The following is a 20,477-nucleotide window of genomic DNA, read 5'->3' as shown; positions in this document are numbered from 1 at the left end:
ATCAATTCAATCTATTATTCAATTTTAAAAAGTTTATTCAAAACCTTTAAATTGAGGATAAAAAACTCTTAATGACGTTTGAATTTACATTCTCTTAGTTGTTGCAACAATAATAACTAGCAACAAATCTTAGGACTAAGTTATTTTTTTAGGGAGTTTAGTGATATTTCTTTTAAAAAATTGGGGTCTAATTAAAATTTTTAATTTTTTTGTAATATTAATAAGAATTTTTAAAATTTTAAGGGATAATTTCTCATAGATCTTTTAAATGGTCTGCTTCTGATAATAATAACATGTCAGCTAAATTAAGATTTAATTTACAATAAATATCAAACTTAATATCCCTCTAATTTTATAATTTTTTGTATGAAAGAGAAAAACATAAAGGAATGAGTGAGTGGAGGTCCCATTGATAATTTCACTTCCATTTTTAGATAAGTTTGTTGAATGGCTTTGGTGGGGTTGGAATTTGATGCGGGTGTTGTTTGGAATTTAGGATTTGGAATTTGTGGGGACCTTTTTGCTTTGTTATGTAAAAATTATTTATATTTTGGTAGGTAGTTTGGCTTTGGATTAAATTGAATTTTATAATTTTAAATTATTTTGAGTTTGACCGCATTTAAATTGTTTTAAATTTTGATCATTTAAAATTATCAGTTAGATTTTTAAAACGAATCGTTTTAAGTGTTTTATTTGAACATAATATTCGAGTTAAGGGCATTTTATAGTAGTACTATTAGTAGTAATTGTTCTTGTTTCAATGGTTTGTAGAAGTGTTCACGGATTAGGCTGGTTAAGTAAAAAAGTTTAAACTCAGTTTGACCTGCTAAATAATCTGTTTCATTATTAAAAGAGAAGAAAAAAATAATGTTTTTATTTAAATTCCAATATAAAATATATTAATACTAATATATATTTTTATTTTGAACAATAAAAACGCGGTAGGCCAACCACATCGGACCTTAAACACTACTGTTAAAATCATATTATTAACTCAAGGTAATCTTTTTCGTCCAACGAAATTGATTTCAACATGTAATTTAATTTTAAATCCCATAAACCAACTATGTTCCATTATTATTTCCCATAATGAATCATAATTTTTTTTTTATGAATTTATACTTGATGCATTATTAAAAATATTAAAAATAAATAAGTAAACATATTTATATGTAACATAAAAAAAAAAGAAAAAGAAAATAAGAGGTCAATTCCGGCAACATCGGTGAACCAAAAGCATGTGTAAAAATAAACATATATTGGCAAATTGCTTGAAAAGGACAATTTTTTGGCTGCCCAAATTTGATAATTTCGATTTCTGTTTTAAACATTGTGGATTTTTGGTCCCCACTTTGCTACTTTAATATAAATTAAAGTTTGTACTAATATATATATAAAAATTAAAGAGTTGATTGCATAAAACATCTCTAGATTATGACTCTTATTTTAAATTGGTCCCTAAGCTTAAAATCATTTTAATTATATCCTAAACTATTGTATATATCAATTAAGTCCCTTTGTCACTAAATATGTTGATTTTAATGATTTAAAATGAAAATTGCAAAATTGAATGTTTTAAAAATATTAATTTTGAAGTTTTCAAAACTTTAATGGAAGCTTTACCGTTCACTCTTTATTTTTAATTTTTATTTTTAAAAGTTACGTGACAACGTTTTATTTTTCTTTAAAATTTTATTTTAAATTTAGTTACATAAAGTTTGATGTGGCTTTTATTGATTAATTTAACAGATTTAACAATGAAAGACGCGATTTATATAATTTTGATAGTTTTGATATATAATTAGAATATTTTGAAGTTTGATGACCAGTTTAGAACAAGGGTCGTAATTTGAAGATGTCTAGTGCAATTAATTCTAAATTAAATCATGATACACTCGTCGAGTGAAAAAATTTAGATAACAAATATATTTATAAAAATAATTAATATAATAAATATATGATGTTTTAGTTGAAATAATAAAGTTAAGATATTAAAACCTATGATGTTTCAACTTCAAATTCCATCACGTGTATATCTTTGCATTTTGCATAGCATACATAATGACAAAAATACCCTTATAGTAATGTTTCTTATTTTATAAAACAAATAATTTTTTAATAATTTATTAATTGAGTTGAAACCCAATAGATGGGTCAATTTGATAAAATTATTATATTAAAAAAATGTAAAAAATTAAATTTCTTTCATTCCTTAAAAGAATATATATTTTTTGAAAACTAAATTTTACTTCAACAACTTTTGTATAATAATGTAATTTTCTTTTATTTTTTAAATTTAGTGGTCTTTATTACGAGGCTTAATATAATATTTGATACCTGAACTTGACACTTTTTTTAAATTTGGTACTTAAACTTTTTTTGGCTCAAATTGGTATCTAAACTTGACACTTCTTTCTAACTTGATACCTAAACTTTTTTGGGCCCAATTTGGTATTCCTAATTTGGTACCGAAGTTCTTTCTTAGGTTCAAATTAGTACCTAAATTTATTAAATGTTATACAAATTACACAAAACACTATCTGTGTTTTTTTTTTGTTATGCTACAAAAATATTGTTTGTATTAGAAGAAATTCATGCTAAAAAATAGGTATTGAACTACACTTAACGAATTAATATTTAAAAACCCAAATTAAAAGAATTTCATTATTTTTAATTAATAAAACAATTATTTAAACAAATAAAGCTAAAAGTAATTTAACATATTAAATACAAAAAAAATCATGTTATTTATCACATATCGGTCATATATTGATTATTTTTGTTACCTCATAAAAAATAATATTGTTAGTATATTAGAGTAATTTGTAAAAAGTTTGACAAGTTCAAGTACCAAATCAAACAAAAAAGGATTTGGTACCAAATTAGGAAAAAAAATCAAGTTTAGGTACTAAATTGGACCCCAAAAAAGATTAAGTACCAACTTAAGAAAAAGTGTCAAGTTTAGGTACTAAATTAAGAAAATGTGTTAAATTCAAGTACCAAATATTATATTAAACCTTTTGACATTCAACATATTATATTAATTGCAATAATTGAAAGTGTTTTTTTTTTTAATTTGAAATTCTAATTTAAATGGGTTGAGTTATTTTAGATTTTATTATGGCTTATGTCATTGGATTCTGTCTAAACTTACAATAATTTATATTTTGATTTTAATTATTTTGTGTATTATAATTTCTAACATGTATTATTTATAATTATATAATTTTAAAAAATAATAATTTTGAAGTCACATTTTTTTATTTTTATATTTCAAGGCTGCCAAGAGATCCTCATATATTAAAACAACTTACACTAAATAATTTAGAATAGAAAACAACATCAGAAGCAATAAATTTATGTAGAAAAAAAGTGGAAGACCAAAATGTAATTTAAAACAAAAATTATATTTGAAGCAAATCAAAATATTTTTATAATCTGTATTAATAGTAGTATTACATAACGGTAAAAGGGTTTATGGGTCGAGCCAAGGCTAAATTAAAAAAAAAAAAACTATAATTTCAGGCTCAAACATGACTTAATTCAATCTTAGAATTTTAAGCTGAAACCCAATTTTTATATTTCAATTTAGATCATTTTCCTTCTATTTGACCGGGCGGAAAAGTGGAGGGATGGAAATAAAAAGTGAAAAGTAGAAATAAAATAAAAATTGAGTGTAAAAAAAAATATAGAAGAGATGATAAAAACAATATTTTTAATCGAATTGATGAGAAGAGATAAAATGTCAAAGGGGGATAGGAGTATCTGTTGACAAAAGTATCGCTCGTCTCATGGCTATCAAGAACGAATCAAATCAGATGGTTCTATTTCTTAATTTTTCTAACTTACTTTTACAGAACCATGGTCGAAAAGATTGAGAAAAATCAGCCATTCACAATCATTGATGAAAGAGTCCATGAAAAGTTAAAGATTAGTAATCCGTTTTAAAAATCGAATGAGTTCGATCTTATATATACGCGAGGAAGGTAGTAAAGAAAAAGAAAGCATATAAATTATTTTTTATTTTTATCATTTAGGACTCGTGCGGGATGAAAGTTTCATGCACAACTTTGAATGAAAGAAATAAGTGATAATCAAAGACCAATCCTCAGTAGGGCTTGGAGGGCTTGGCCTCCTAAATTTTTTTGAAAATTTTAGTTATACTGTTAAAATTTTCTAAATATTTTAATTAGCCCTCCTAAAAATTTGAAAATTATTATTAAACTTTTAAATTTTTTTAAATATTTCAATTAAGCTCTTCATTTCTTTTTGTAAATATTCACAAAACCTCTAAAAAATTGAAAGTTTTAATTAGACTTACCAAACTTTTTGGAAAATATCATCAAAACCCTCAAAATTTTCCAATCTTTTAGTTAACCCCCAAAACTCAATGCTAAATTTCACCAATAGTCATAGTTATAACCTTAAGAAACATCTGATAAAATATTACAACTCGTGATATTTGATCAACATGTTTCGATTTACTTATTTTTAAGTTTATAAAATTGTACAATGATATTAATGATAAAATTTTAGAGAAAAATTCTAAATGTGCCAACAAATGGATAAATAAATTTCAATCTTCAAAAAAAATCTAAACTAAGTCCTCGTAAGCTTAGAATAAAACAAAAAAGTAATCTTTTAGTCCCTCATTTCCTTTAGTTTTGCTTTTTTAGCACCTTTTAATGTTTACCATTTCCAAAATACTCTAAAAATCAACTCACCTGTTTTAAAAAATAAAATAAAATCTTCTGCATTCAATCAACATAATAAAAAATGAAAATCGTTAATAAAAAGATTTAATTAATTTTTTTAATACCGAGATAACTCAATTGAGTTCGGATTTAATATAAGAGTCAACTAATTCTTTTGGTTTTTATATGGAAACAAAGAATCCTCCATATTGATGATTTCACGAAATACCCAATCTCCATATTCCACGTTTTCGTACGGATCCCACCGTACCATCCCAACAGCATTACACTCGCCCTAAAACCAACCGCTTTACACTCGCCCTTAAAGCCACTTGATTAAAAATCAAAGCCATTATTTGTATCTAAAAGCGCGATTACATGGTTTTAACATACTCTCGAAAAGCCGTCTGACCCAGGAGAAATTGAAACGACCAATTTGTTGCCAACATCATGTATATACAAGCGCGTATTGGCATTTTAAAGTTGTACTGTTCTTCACTTTTTCTTTTAAGCAAAGTGCATACAATATTTTTCTCAATTTTTTTAAAAAAATTGGTTTTCATTGCTTTGTTTTTTTGTTGTAACCCTAGGTTTTTCAAGGTTTTCAGTGTTCCACGGCGGTAATTTTGCGACGACGGTGATCTGTTTTCAAGCTTCCTGCCAAAGTTTCCTCAACGAATCTTAGTCTTTGTAAGGTAAGTCATTACTGTTTGTTGCGTTTTTTTTTTGAATAGTGCCCTTTTTGCTTAACGTATTATGTGTGTGTGTGTGTGTTTACTCTGTTTGGCTTTAACCAGAGAGTGAAGGAAAAGGAGAAGGAGAATGTCGATACATGATATATATGTGCTTGCTCTGTTTGGCTTCAACGAGAGAGTGAAGTAAAAAATGGAAAACGTCAATGCAACAATTTAATCATTGAGTTTATCAATTATAATGTTATTTATCATATATGTGAAGTTTCCAATGGATGCAATATTTCTCTTATATTAATGGACAATCGAAAATCACATATTCACCGAATGAAAGATTTTTTATATCAAACCAATAATCAGACATTTTTAATTTATTTAAAATTCTACATGTGTAATCCACTTTAGGAAGATGAAGTTTGACACTAGTGTAAGTTTACCCTCTTGTGTATATTTGCTCTGTTAATTGAAAAGTCCTCTAGTTTACTTAATTTGGCTGTTGAATGCTTGTTAGAAATGAAATGATAATTGAATTTAAGTTTGTAGCTGCTTCATATGTTTCAATTTTTGCATTTTCTTTACTATGCTCTGCATGTATATGATTTTATTTGCTGAAGATGTGGCCTTTTGTCATGTATATATATAGTTTTTAAGAAGCTGTGGCCTAGTAATTGTTTCAAAAGTTTCTTTTATGCTTTGCTTTTATTATAATCAGACACTTCACTTTCTTCAGAAGGGTAACCTTTTGAAATCTGTTAATGCTTTTAAGGAATTTTCAAAAGTTTACTAAAGATATGTAATGCTTTAATTTTGAATATAGGATTTCATGGAATTATTAGACTTTGAGCTAGGTACTTGAGTTTGAGTAAGGACTATCTTTAGTGAGTGGTCATTGGTTCGTGCACTTATGGGTGGCAAATTTTGAGATGCTATAGAATCCACTCGTCACATTTAGTCATTAAACTGCATCATATCTGCATATACTTTCTAGTTGTTTACAAACTTAAAGATTTGTCTATTTTTATTTCGTGATGAGCAGATGTTTGTTTATCCATGGAAGGGCATCATTGCCAATATTCCAACAACATTGCAAGATGGAAAACATGTAGGGGAAAGTGGAAGGAAACTGAGGGAGGATTTGGCAAAAAAGGGATTCAATCCATTGAAGGTTCAACCTCTTTGGAACCGACACGGTCACTCAGGATACGCCATAGTAGAGTTCAATAAAGAATGGGATGGTTTTAACAATGCCATCATGTTTGAAAAGAGTTTTGAATTGGACCATTATGGAAAGAAGGATTACTACTCATCTCGGAGGAAAAAAGACAAATTGTATGCATGGGTTGCTCGTGAAGACGACTACTACTCTGGTGGACTGATTGGTGAATATCTTCGTAGGAACGGAGACTTGAAGACCGTTTCGAGCAAAGAAGCTGAAGATCTAAGGAAGACCTCAAAGCTATTGACAACACTAAACAATACCTTGGAGACCAAGAATCAACGCCTTCAGGAAATGCAGAACAAATTCAATGAAGTGAGTAGCTCAATGAGTACATTGATGTGGCAAAAAGATGACATGATCAGAGCTTATAATGAAGGTATGCTACAATCCTAGTTTCTAAAAGGGATTTAAATTCAATTTCTACTATTCTAATTGTTAACGGGTTATAGTTTATAATGTGTAGAGTGTAAAAAGATGCAGGAGAATGCTCATAATCATTTCAAGCAGATTTCTTTAGAACATGAGAGGAATGCAAAATGTATTCTAGACCAGAAAAGGGAATTAGAGCAGCGTGAGAAGGAATTGTTGCAACGGGAGGCTCAAAATGAAAATGAGACCAAAAAACTTCAGCACGAGAAGATGATGGTATGTTGAACCTATTTAAAATAGTGTATCAAAATTTTAAGCACATGTACGGATATTTTTTGATACCTTAGATACAAGTTGTCCAATATAGTAGGTATAGCAATCAGCCCTTTTATCCGAACCATAATAACAAAAATTGATTTAGTGAACAGATCATATCACTTCCTATCTATACAAATCAAAATATTCATAAATTGTTTTGGCAGAACGAGAGAGCAGCCTTGGAACAAAAGAAGGCTGATGAAACTATGTTCAAACTGGCTAAAGAGCACAAGGTATATCTTTGGTCTTCATATTGTGTGCTATTTTCAATTTCTAGAATCTCTTCATTTACCATTTATTTATTTTCCTATGTCAGAGAGATAAAGAGAAACTTCACAGAGAAATCATTAAGCTAGAAAAGCAACTTGATACTAGACAAGGATTAGAACTTGAGATACAGCGTTTGAGAGGTGCTTTACTAGTGATGGAGCACATGAATGGTGATGGGGATGCAGACACAAAGAAAAGGATGGGGGTAATTCAAGATGAACTGAAAGAGAAGGAAGAAGAACTGGAAGACTTGGAAGATCTTAATCAAGCTCTTATTATCAAGGAACGCAAAAGCAATGATGAATTACAAGATGCCCGAAAAGAGTTAATCACTGTAAGTATATGTTATATTCCCCTTTTTTCTTTTCTTAGAAAACGTGTATAAGAGCTAATCACTGGTATGTTATATTGCTTGGAACCTACATTATTTAGAGAGAGGCATAGAGATACGACCTTTCACATACATGAGTTAAAAATAATAAAGTGAACATGTCTGTGTCTAACAGTGACATTCAAGCCTCTCGTAATATAACTTGCATGCAATACTTAATTTCAAAAATAATAGTAATGTTGAACATCAAAAAATTTCTGAGTTTTGTGTTTTGAAGCGATGGAAAAAGGGTTAGCTATTTAATATTTATTGTCTTTTAAAAAATTCTGAATTTAAAACACGACAAGTTAATCTTTAACGTTCAATCTCACTATAGTTTAAAATTTTACCTTTTTTTGCTTCAAAATCACTTTTATAGTAATGGAATTAGTTTACTTTTATAGTAATGGAATTAGTTTACTTTTCACTATGGTTAGATGAAGAACTTACATGCATCAACTTGCCTTTGCATATTTTGAAGAAAGATAGGAGCTTAACAAGTGCTTTCTATATTATATATATACACGGTGTCCATGAATTTTGCAAGAGATTTATGTGTTACTTGATTTTTGTTCCACAGGCATTTAAAGATGTTTCCACCAGAGCTCATATTGGTGTCAAGAAAATGGGAGAAGTGGACATTAGACCCTTCTTAGTTGCAGCCAAAAGAAAATACTCAGCTAAAGAAGCTGATGTGAAATCAGCAGAGCTATGTTCACTGTGGCAAGACTATCTTAGAGATCCTAGCTGGCATCCTTTTAAAATCCTCACAGACAAGGAAGGAAATTGCAAGGTATTTTTTCTTTCTCTATATTTTACACCCATTCAATTTCCCCCTCTTTAATAACTGTTGTTGCTAGACTATCTTTATCCTTATTTGTCCTTAAGGTGTAACAATAGGGAAATGATCAGTTTATCCTATCTTTCTTACTCGGATTCAGATAAGTGTCAAGACGGGCAAAGTTAGAAATTTTATTTTGTGCGTGTGAGATAAAATTATAAAATTTTGGAGCCAACTTTTATGTTAAATGTTTAAATTACATTATTAATTTTTTTGAGGGGCTAAAAGTGCAAAAAATTCATTTATTCAAAAAACGAAAGGACTTAATTTGCATAATTTATATTATGGGAGGGGCTAAATGAATATTTTCCCAATTAACTTAAGGGTGTCAGATGCGAATATGCTTATTTTTCAAATAAATTCTAATATATTCGAAGGATAATACCTTTATACTTGTATCTAAGTAACATACTAAATTTGTTGCTGTATGACGTTGGCTCGTCTTTAGACTTGTTTAGTGGCCGGATTACTTTCTTGAGAGGTCTAACTTGCTTGGACCGTGTTTGGACAAGGTTTGGGCAATTCCCTACTCATACTGCCCCGAATATTAATATAAAAATAGATCTAAAATTTTTTCAGGCTAAAAAATAGGGCTTTTTCTTTTACAGGAAATACTTGACGAGGAAGATGAAAAATTGGTCGAACTCAAGACAGAGCTCGGTGACGAAGCATACGATGCTGTGACGACGGCATTGAAACAGATGAACGAGTACAATCCGAGCGGCAGATACATAGTACCGGAACTTTGGAATTTCAATGAAGGAAGGAAGGCAACATTAACTGAGGTAGTGCAACATTTACTGAACAAATGGAAACTGCATAAGCGTAGGAGATAATAAAATTTCTTCATCAATTTTCTTTCACTGAAGGATCATTTTGCGAATCTTCAAAAAAAGGTATACTTATAATGCAAGACAGAGTAAATTAGGGTGTATTCGAGTTGAACTTACTTTTTTGTTTTAAGAAGTTTGATTAGGTTTTTACCAGTTCGAGCTCGAACTTAGTATACTTGAATTAGTCAATGATTGAGCTTGGATTGAATTTCAAGCTCTTTTTTCGAGTGGAACTGTATTTAGCTTATTTGAATTTTTTTTCGGCGTTGAATGGTATTAGCTTGCAAGTACTTCTGTTACTAAATTACATTTTTACTTAAAATGTATTAGAGGTAAAAGTTAGGAGTGTAAATGAATTGTCCTCAAGCAAACAAAGCATTCGATTGTTTATTTTTAAAGTTGTTCATGTTTGATTCATATTCTTTTAAAATTTTAATATTATGTTCGAACTCAGTTTATTATTTAGCATATTCAAACTTAATTTATTTGACGTTTGTAAACATATAAATTATTTAAACTCAAAATAATTTAATTTTATATTTAAATGATTATAACCCAAAACAATTCAAATTTAAAATGATAAACATGAAATAACACTAAATCTAAAATTTATCTAACTCAAAATGAATCAAAATTTTTTAAAATTTAAATTAACACTCATCTAAATCAGTTTAATTGAAAACCAATTCAACGGTCCCATTGACTAGACTCATTGCTTTCTAACCAATTAAAAAGATTAAGATAGGAAATGGCAAGTGGCAACCGTTATTTGCCTGTCTCGACCTTGGTCCTGATATATCCTTAATCTTTTTAATTGGTTTTTAGATCAAATTAGGTCCGAATTATGTCAAGGTTGGAAATAGCAAGTGGCAGCGAGGCGTGGTGGTTCTTTGCCAGTCTTGGCCTCGATATATCATTAACATAATTCGAACTTGAATTGATTTGAAAATAAGTTTGATTCATTTAACGCTCGCAAACAAATAAATTATTTGAACTCAAAATAAATTAGTCTTAAACCTAAATGATTAGAATCCAAACAATTCAAATCGGAAATGACCTTAAATCCAAAATTTATCTAAATCGAAATGATTCAAAAAATTTAAAATCTGAATTAACACCATCTAAATCAGTCTAACCAATTCAACATGTCCAATTCACCTGACTCATTGCTTTCCAACCAATTAAAAAGATTAAGATTGGAAATGGCAAGCCGCAACAAGGCGGTGGCGGTTCTTTGTCTGTTTCAAGCCTGACTTGATATACTCTTTAATATAATTCTAACTTGATTTGATTTGAAATAAAATATTAATTCAACGGCTTTAAATCTAACCCGAAAATTCAAAATTATACTCAACTCTAATACGATATTCCACAAGTTTTTATTTTTTATTGAAATGGAATAATAAATTTATTTTTTATTTTTTAATGAAGTTATTAATTGTTTTCTAGGTATAATTATATGATATTCCACTGAAATTGCTTGTGTCCCAATTTTTTTATATATTTATTTAAAAAATATTTTATTATATTCTATAGGATACTTTCATTACCTCAATTCTATTTGTGGAATTTAAAAATTCTAATAAAAGTGTACCAAATATTTTTCATAATTATATTACAAATATAAATATAAATTTCATTCTCATATATTTTAAACTAATATATATATATAAAAGATTATTTTGATAATTATCTCAAGATAGATCAAGATAAATTTTTTCGACCTCAATCTTACTTGACTAATTGAAGAATTAGATATGTTCCAAAATCAATTTTTTTTTAAAAAAAGTCCAATCTTATCAAATTGTAAAGGTGAGCAAAACTTGATTCGATTAGAAAAAATCGAAAAAAATTTAAATTTTGAGTTAATTGAATTGAGTTATTCGAACTATTCGAGTCAACTTGAATAAGTAATTCAAGTTTCGAGTTCGAATCGAATTGAATTTTACAGGTCAAATAATTTAAATAATTCGAATAATAGATTAGTGTAAATACTTTTTTTGTCACCGTCTAGTTTGAAAATAAGCAAATTGGTCTCCTTCACAACAAAAATTACAAAAAAATAAATTCAAAATAATTTTTAAAATTCAAAATATTTATAAAAATTCTAAAATTTTTATTTTTTAAAAAATTCTAAAATTTAAAAAAATCTAAAAAATATATAAAGAAAATTAAAAAATTAAAAATTATCTAAAGTATTTATTATTATTTTGCTTTGAAAAAGTTTATATATATATATATGGTTTCAAAATTATTAACTCTAACATGATAACAAGATTTTAAGTTGACATGTTTAATTTTTTAATTTAACTTGAATAATTTCACTTGATTCTACTTGATTCGAAAAGATTTCAAATCGAGTTAGGAGAATAAAATAATACTCATTAACTCGATTAATTCGAAATTTTTCACTCAAACATTCGCTATCAAATTGGATGGGATTCAAGCCATCAAATCTATTTTATTTCCATTAAATATTAAAATTTACGAATTTTTATAGTACAAAATCAGCCAAAGCCTATAGATAATAGCTATAGCTTGTAGTTTTTTTCTTTTCCCTCAGTTTTTTCTTTCTTCCCGTGATTATCTTTTCTTCAATTTGACCTTTTTGTTGTCCTTTTTTATTAATTTTTTGCCACAAAAAAATTGGTTGATTTATAGGTTTCATGGTTACGTTTCTTCTTCAGCATTAATTTTTTTTTTTGGTTGAAGATCGGATTGGGTCGGACTTCCAATATATCAGGTATTGTTTTTAATAAAAATTTTGTTTTCCATTTCTGTCGAGGGATTAAAGAGGTGTCGAGTGTTTGAGAAAACCAACTATGTACAAAAAATTTTCGCTTCCGTGAACAATATCTGACGAGTTGAAGGTCCCATCCTTGATAATTTACGGTTAATTTTTCTTCTTTATATAAGGTTTTTAATCCATTTATATAATACAGTCAGTGTTTGCAAATGCGGCATCGTCAAGATTCATAGAAAATTTTCCTAAGAGCCTGTTTGGATGCCTTGAAAGTTTTCTTGAATCTTGATGATGCTGCATCTGCAATTATATTGGCCAACTATCTTTCCCTTTTTTTCATTTTCCACCGTTTTAATCGAGGAGATGCCACAAGGTAATATTATAATTTCATTATTCCTTGTTCAATCATGGTTTTATATATATATATATATGATTATGAAGATATTTTAATATTCAACAGATTATGGTACACTTGAAAAAATTATATTACATATTTAGACATTCTAAAAGAATTGTATGATAAAGTTGGATTATGGTACACTCGATTTGATCATGGTTATATATATATATTTGATCATCGTACATATTCTAAAAAAAGTTTTTAATTATTTTTAATTGATTTGTTTAGTTATTTCGTGATACTAACTTAAATAAATATGTACTTAGATATTTATATTAATGTATTTGATTTATTTAGGTTTAAGTCTCATCCCGTGTGAGTTCAATTTGGATTTATTTGAGTTATCAACTTGATTGCATCCTGTAAATAAGTACGTGTGATTGATTAGGTCATTTCAGTTTTTTAATATATCAAGAACCAGAGTTAAACTGATTAAACCATTAAAACTGGATAAATCAAACTAAATTTAGACCCAAAACCTATTAAACAACCCAAAATTTCGATTCGGTTCAGTTCAGTTCAGTCAATTTTTTGTTTTTCAAGAGATAAATATCAAAGCTATAAATTTTGGTCAAATGTGTAATGTTATGCATGAACTATCATTTTGTGCAATTTTATATATGATATTTTGATTTGATTCAGTTGTCACAAATCACTAAAGCATTTATCGATATAGCACCATTTTACATTTACATATTGCATATACAAATAATTATATTTATCTAATAAGAAAAGAAAGTTATGTATTTATTTCTTTAAATTTGTATAATTGAAACCCTATGTGTTGGCATGATGACTAGAGTATTCATCACCCTAGGTGTGGGTTGTGTTCGAGTCGCGCTAGACGCGTTGCTATTAGGGTTTTGCTCTCCTTTTGTAATTTATCAAAAAAAAAATTGTATAGTTGAATCACAATGAATTTTTATGTGTACATTTGAACCACAATCAAAGTTTCTTTTCCCAATTAAACTCTAATTACTTTAGGGATATCTTAGTATGATTAGACCTCTAATCTTAGCCTATTTAAAAGGGCCTATTTTGAGGAAGTCAATTAAGAGATAATTAAAGATGTAGTACTACAGGATTTTTCTTTTAGGAGCGACAAGATATATTCTCAGATGAGTTTTTTCGTGAGAGTTTTCGTGGTAATTGTAAAGAGAATTTTGTGCCCTTTTTGAGAAAACTCTATGAGAGTTAGGATTTTATTTTTTGGGGTTTAAGTTTGTATGTCTAGAACATTTAAGTTTATTTTTTCTATATTGTACTCTTGCTTGTTTACTTATTTAGTAAAAAGCCAAAGTCTTCTTTACAAAGAAGTTTCCACATAAAATATTTGTATTCGATCTTATTTACCTTTTCTTTTTCGTTGTTTATACGGATTGATCCTAACATTTATAGTAAATACATAATTCATATCCAATATGAATAAATTGAGATTTTTTTAATTTTTTAAATAATATTAAAATTTTAATCTTATTTTGATAATGGATCAAATTTGTACCCAAAACTTGGTGTACTATTAGAACATTTTGGGCCTAAATTATCAAAACAATTAATTGGGAGCAATGTTAGGTCTAAATATCAAAATCAAAATGAAACAACTGAGTCTACGGATTTAATTGAGATAACCGATCGAATCGATATGTTAAATTAATTTGATTAGTTTACTTATAATATTGCGATTGGTAGGTTATTGGATATTTTTCATTAAAATTAATCCTCAACCCATAAATGGAAAGACAATGTATTTCAACGCACTCAAACCCACGTTTTTCTACATTGACAACAATACTCATACTAATCGAGCTATGATTCAATCGGGATATTTAAATATTTTTTATGTAATGAAAACAAGGTGAACATGGAACAAACAATGTGAAAATGTGAAAGTTTTTTTTTCTTTATTTTACATTGAGTTAGGTTTCCCACATAAATTTATGACATCTTTGACCTATTTCTCAAGCGTACTTTAAATAAATTTACTAAAATTTATTTATTTGTAATATTTAAAATATTATATATTCACATAAATATTAGAATATTCATGTATTTTAATTATTTTTATTTCAAAATAAAATAAAATAAAAATTTGAAGGGTGCCCATGCTTGTGCACCTCACATGTTTCCATGTGGAAATCCTAAGTGTTTGATAATTAAATAGATTAATTTTTGAGCATCATATTAAAATTTTAATATGAATTAATAAAAAACATTAAATTAATATGATAAACAGTGTAATAAATTAAAATATGATACACTTATATTTATTTTAATTTAAAATTTAAATAATTTTTACAATATGTACATATATTCAATTAATAAAAAATATAAACATTGTATAAGTAGTGAAAGTCACAACACACCATGTGATTCCATTTTGACGCATCCTTACACTATGTTTGACCAATATTGAAGTTTATATAATTTGTAAAATAAAAGGAAAGAAAATAAGCACAAAGTTAAAAAAAGGAAAAAAAAATTGGTCACATAACTATTAATTTTTTTGATTTAGTCGCTCATCCTTTTGAATTTTTGAATCACTCTTGCTATTAACTCAGTATCGAAAGTCTAATCTGGGTTTGAAATCAAATTTCTCCTTAAGAGAATAGATGGGGCGATTCAGGTGAGATTCAATGTAGATCTAACTTTCTATGCACTCGTGGGATCTGGGCGGTCCAGGGGGACCACCATAGCTCATCTCTTCTCGATAATCCATACATCCCTTATCAGTGTATGGATAGCTATCTCTCGAGCACAGGTTTAGGTTTGACCTCAATGAGAAAATAAAATGGAGTACCAAACAATGTATCTTCACAGACCAAGAACTACGAGATCGCCCCTCTCGTTCTGGGGTGACGGATGGATAGTACCATTCGAGCCTTTTTTTTTTCATGTTTTTCTCGGAGGTTTGGAGAAAGTTGCAATCAATAGGATTTTCCCAATCCTCCCTTCATGAAAGGAAGAAACATTCTACAAAAATTATCATTTTAGTTTTAATTTTAAAAAATATTAATATATTAATTGGGGTTGGTTAACATTTTATTTTATTTTCAATAAATACAATAAAATTACTTACAAATTAAACTTAAACTAAACAAAGGAAAAAAAGTAAAATATTCCGGTGCTTAGTTCGATTATTTATTGTAATGATCGATTATAATTATAGCTATTCAGATTATATTAATTACATTTGTAGTTGAAAGTTTAATTTATTTTCAAAAGAAAAAAAAATTCCACCCAATCAAAAAACTCGAAAAATTATCACTTTATTTAAATTTTATTAAACATACAAAATTTTTTACTGCTTTTACAATTAAATTTTGGAATAAAATGTTATGCCTTTGTGATTTAGTTTCGAGCCGCGCTAATCGCATTATTATTAGGATTTTATCCTCATCTTATAATAAAATATATATATATATAAATCCTTAAAAAACCAAACATTGGTTTGAAAACATGTGAAAGCAAGGTTTAAAGTACATGCATATATATATATATGTATATATTTGCATTGTTAAAAAGCATTGACCAGTCAAATTGTCTCATTTAACAATAAAAAATTATATGTTGATTAATGTTTCTTCAGATTCCCCATTTTTTTCTTTCTTGTTTTTAGTAATTGTTTAATGGAAAAGAATAGAAAATTAATGCAATTTGCAAAATATATATATATGTTTGGTCATTAGACTAAAATCAATGAAACAAATAGGGTGGGTTTAAAAAAAATTGAAAACTCGAAAATTGATTCGAATTAAGATATTTAAACAGTTTATGAAATATATATTAAAAAATTATAGTTATCTAAATCGACTTTTTAATAAGATGTTAAAAATAAATATTTTTATATTTAATATAGTGAAAATAATTAAAGTTATATATATATCTAAAAAATAATATATTAGAGATTGAATTTTTTTAGTGAAAAATCAATTTAGAAATATTTATGAAATGGTTTTGAAACTTTATTAAATAATATTTGAAATTAGTATTAAAATTGAAAACCGAATCGAATCAAACCAAATCATCATGAAAGGTTTGAAAAAATTTAAAAATATCGATCGAACCAAATCAAATTCACACAAAAAACAAAACCCTAAATAATAAAATCAAGTTCAAATTAAACCTAAAAAAAAAATTAAATTCGGGTCGGTCTAATTCTATTCAAATTATTAATTTGCTAGGAAGAAGCTATGTGGGTTGACAATTCTATGGGAAGAAATACAGTGCTTAAAACTACTCATAGTTTCTCCTCAACTCATAAATAGGAGGATAATATGCTTCAGCACACTTAAATCCACGTCCTCATACATTAGTAACAATGCTCATACTAATTGAATTAAGACTCAATCGACTATTATAAATATATTCGAATATAGATATAAATTAAAAATACATCTAAATTAAATATTCACTCAAAATTGGATATTTCGTAAGGTGTGCCATACCAGAAGAAGCATCATCGAACAAATAAATTTTCATCACATGGTGAGTCAGCAAATCACCTTGATGAAATATTTTAAAATTTTTATATAGGAGGGGCTGTATATGCAATGTTTGAAAAAAAAAAGAAAGACAATTATTTAAAAAAATTAAATTTATTTTAAAATTTCAAGCTTCTGTTTTGCTGATCCAAATGTTTGAATGGGCATGTGGCTCCTAATTCCAATATATATATAATTTTATACTTTTTATTTTTAACTATTATATTACTAAAATTACTGTGTTTTTTTTTCTTCTGAACAAGATTTCAAGTTAATTGAAAAATAAAAAAAATAAAATTAATATAAATTTACATAAAAAGAATCCTATGAAAGGGACCGGTTGGTTGAATAACTAAGGTGAGGTCAGCAACTTTTTTTAAGCTATCGAAATTAAATAGTTTTATGATAATAAAAATATAATTTTATTATTTTAATAATTTATATCTCTATAATTTTTAAAAAATTTAAATTAAATTTTTATTATTTTTAAAGGGATGAAATATAATTTTTCCTTTATTAAGGGTGGCCGTATTGAGCCTAGTTTATCTCAATGAACATAAAAATAATAATAAAATTTAAATTTAATCATAAAAATATAAAATTATTTTTACATTTTTTATTATTTGTGTTGGACAAAATCTAATTTATATCTGCAACAATTTAAGACATCCAAAAGTCTTGAAGAACTAACTGACCAATGGTATCGTGCCACGTTAACAAAACAAGGTACGTATGAACATGCAAAACTCCCCCCATACAAAAATCAGACGTAAGGGCTAAGTAAACTATAGAATTCACACTTTTAAATGTTAAAAAATAAATAAACATTTATGAATTCAAGCACAAATTCATACTTTAAATATTAAACGAAGTAAAATTTTGGGAAATTTCTACTTTTTCTTTGAAAATTTTTAAAAAATTTAATTAGGTCTCTTAAAATTTTTAAAAAATTCAATTAAGCCTTGAAAATTTTGAAAATTCTTATTAACCTCATAAAAAAATTTAAAAATTTTAATTAGATCCCAATTTTAAAAAAAAAAATCATTAAAATTCTTAAATTTTTTGAAAATTTTACTAACCTCAAAATTTAGTTTCAAGATGGACCTCGATTAAGATAAGAGGAGAAATAAATACATGAATATTATAATAGATAAATTTGTAATATGCCTAATAGTATTATTTCCTTGTCAACTTTATAATATATATGATACGTGAGAACATATAGCCCCACTACTGTCAGCTGCTCTGAAAATCGTTTCACAATCACATATATATCTCCTTCCTCACGTTCTCATTCATTTCCACCGTACGTTCATCATTATTCAAACTCTGCCATTGGTGCTCCCCATTGAAGCTTATTTATATATATATTCTCCATGGACGACAAGTACCGTAAAACATCAAAGAAAGAAGCTTCGTCATCAGTTAATAATAGTTCTTCAAAGCGCTCATCATCACTGCCGAGGAGTTTTTCAGCCAAAACAACCACCGCCGCTGCCACCACTGCCGAATGCCTTCTTAGAAGCTCTTCACAAAAGAACCCTTGTTCTTCTTCATCTTCATCATCGCTGCCTCGAAGTTGTTCGCAAAAGAGCTCTTCCATTTCGCGTAAATGCAGTAACTTAGCTAAAAAACAAAAGGCTAGATTCTATATTATGAGGCGTTGTGTCGCCATGCTTGTTTGCTGGCATAAACATGGAGATTCTTGATATATATATATATATAGGTCTGTAGGGAAGGTTTTTTTTTTTTTGGTTTTGTGTTGAACTAATGGATGATTTCATATCCATTGGATCAAAAGGAACAAATCAAGCTTTTTTTGTAATTAAAAACCAGAAAGTTAGCTAAAAGTTTTTCTTAGTTTGTAAGAAAATGATTATATGAACAAATAGATTTATGAATCTTCAAACAAGCAAGTTTCTTTTTTCTGATCCTTTTTTCTTGTTTTGAGTCATTACAGAGCAGATCTCAGAATCATGAGGTTTTCTTTGTTTTTCTTTTTTGTGTTTGTGCATTGTTGACCGAGATTCCTTTCATGCTGTTGCATATATATTTATATATATATATACGCACACAACATATATATATACATTTATATATGTACATATTGTTGACACCATTTTTTGGATGAAAACGGGGTCGACTTGGATTTTGAAAAAAGAATGAAAACGGGAGTCGCCACCAATCCTTTTTTGATGAGGTGTGATCGGGTCACCTCAAAAAGTGGTTGTTTTTTAATAAATGGTTTAATTTTATTAAAACAACGATTTTGGTCTACGAAATTCAGAAAAATGAGTTCGGGAGTCGGTTACGCACGAGGAAGGATTAGCACCCTCGATACGCCCAAAATTGGTACCTAGTTGATTAATTAGTGTCTTAGTGTCGAAAATTGAAAATTTGAAGAGTTTTTAAAAGTACGATCCTTCCTTATATTGTTATTTTAAAATTACTCAAATAAATCAAAATGGAAAATGCTTCCTTATCTCGAAGTAACAAGATGTCACGTCCAGTAAGTTAGGATACAACACATCGTATTTTCGAGAGTAAGCTTGCCTTTATTTTTTGTTTAAACCTCATTTATTTTAATTTCAAAAGGATGTTCGGTTATTTAGGATCAACGCGAGAAGAATCGAAGCTCAGTAAGTTAGGGCACGATTTTCTCGAATTTTCTAAATACGAAATATTACCTTATTTTGAAAGTTTAAAAAGGATATTCGGCTATTTGGTCGAACGAGAAACCGAAACCCAGTACGTTAGGGCTTTCTCGAATTTTCCAAACGCAAAATATTTCCTTAATTAAAAAAATTTCTTTTTGATGTATTGTGTTAATATGCATAGCAAAACAATAATGAATATGATGGCATAAAAACAACACGAGTAATAGCAACGGAAATAAGATTATTAAATATAAATAATAATGAAAATGAAGATAAATAAATAAATAATGAATAGGTGTAAAGAACGTATATACATGAATGCACACAAAATTATGAAAATATGAAAAATCTATGTATGTATACGTATTGTGAGATTATTAAATATAAAAATATATGTAAATATGTATACATGTATAGGTATATGAATTAAAATATGTAAATAGATAAGTATATATATATGCATGTAGAAAATATGAAATATAAAAAATATATTTAAAATAAATAGAGAATATGTACGTGTATATATATATAAATTATAAGATATAGTAAGAAATGTATATGAGTATATATATATACATATATATATTAGA

General features: G+C 27.5%; 2 protein-coding genes across 4 annotated transcripts; both read left to right on the top strand.

Moving 5' to 3' along the window:
* Nucleotides 1-5,085: 5,085 nt before the first annotated feature.
* On the top strand, nucleotides 5,086-10,004 carry LOC107942441 (factor of DNA methylation 4). Of its 3 annotated transcripts, none has more exons than XM_041085946.1 (8): nucleotides 5,086-5,179; nucleotides 5,285-5,389; nucleotides 6,423-6,981; nucleotides 7,069-7,250; nucleotides 7,457-7,525; nucleotides 7,609-7,896; nucleotides 8,513-8,725; nucleotides 9,382-10,004. In XM_041085946.1, exons 3-8 carry the CDS (start codon nucleotides 6,423-6,425, stop codon nucleotides 9,607-9,609), a joined length of 1,539 nt encoding a protein of 512 aa, XP_040941880.1. In that variant the 5' UTR covers nucleotides 5,086-5,179; nucleotides 5,285-5,389; the 3' UTR covers nucleotides 9,610-10,004. The 3 variants fall into 3 exon arrangements, with proteins under 3 accessions (XP_040941880.1, XP_016731598.1, XP_016731599.1); XM_016876110.2 differs by lacking the exon at nucleotides 5,086-5,179 and adding an exon at nucleotides 5,492-5,572 and having other exon boundaries at nucleotides 5,180-5,389; XM_016876109.2 differs by having other exon boundaries at nucleotides 5,086-5,389.
* Nucleotides 10,005-18,512: 8,508 nt separating this feature from the next.
* LOC107952975 (vitellogenin-2) lies at nucleotides 18,513-19,062 on the top strand. Its single transcript, XM_016888190.2, has one exon. It carries the CDS (start codon nucleotides 18,607-18,609, stop codon nucleotides 18,937-18,939), a length of 333 nt encoding a protein of 110 aa, XP_016743679.2. The 5' UTR covers nucleotides 18,513-18,606; the 3' UTR covers nucleotides 18,940-19,062.
* The last annotated feature ends 1,415 nt before the right edge of the window (nucleotides 19,063-20,477 follow it).

Source organism: Gossypium hirsutum, chromosome A13 (genome assembly GCF_007990345.1).
Source record: "Gossypium hirsutum isolate 1008001.06 chromosome A13, Gossypium_hirsutum_v2.1, whole genome shotgun sequence".
Classification (NCBI taxonomy): Eukaryota; Viridiplantae; Streptophyta; class Magnoliopsida; order Malvales; family Malvaceae; genus Gossypium; species Gossypium hirsutum.
Note: the sequence above shows the minus strand (reverse complement) of the source record. Positions and strands in the feature narration are given on the sequence as shown.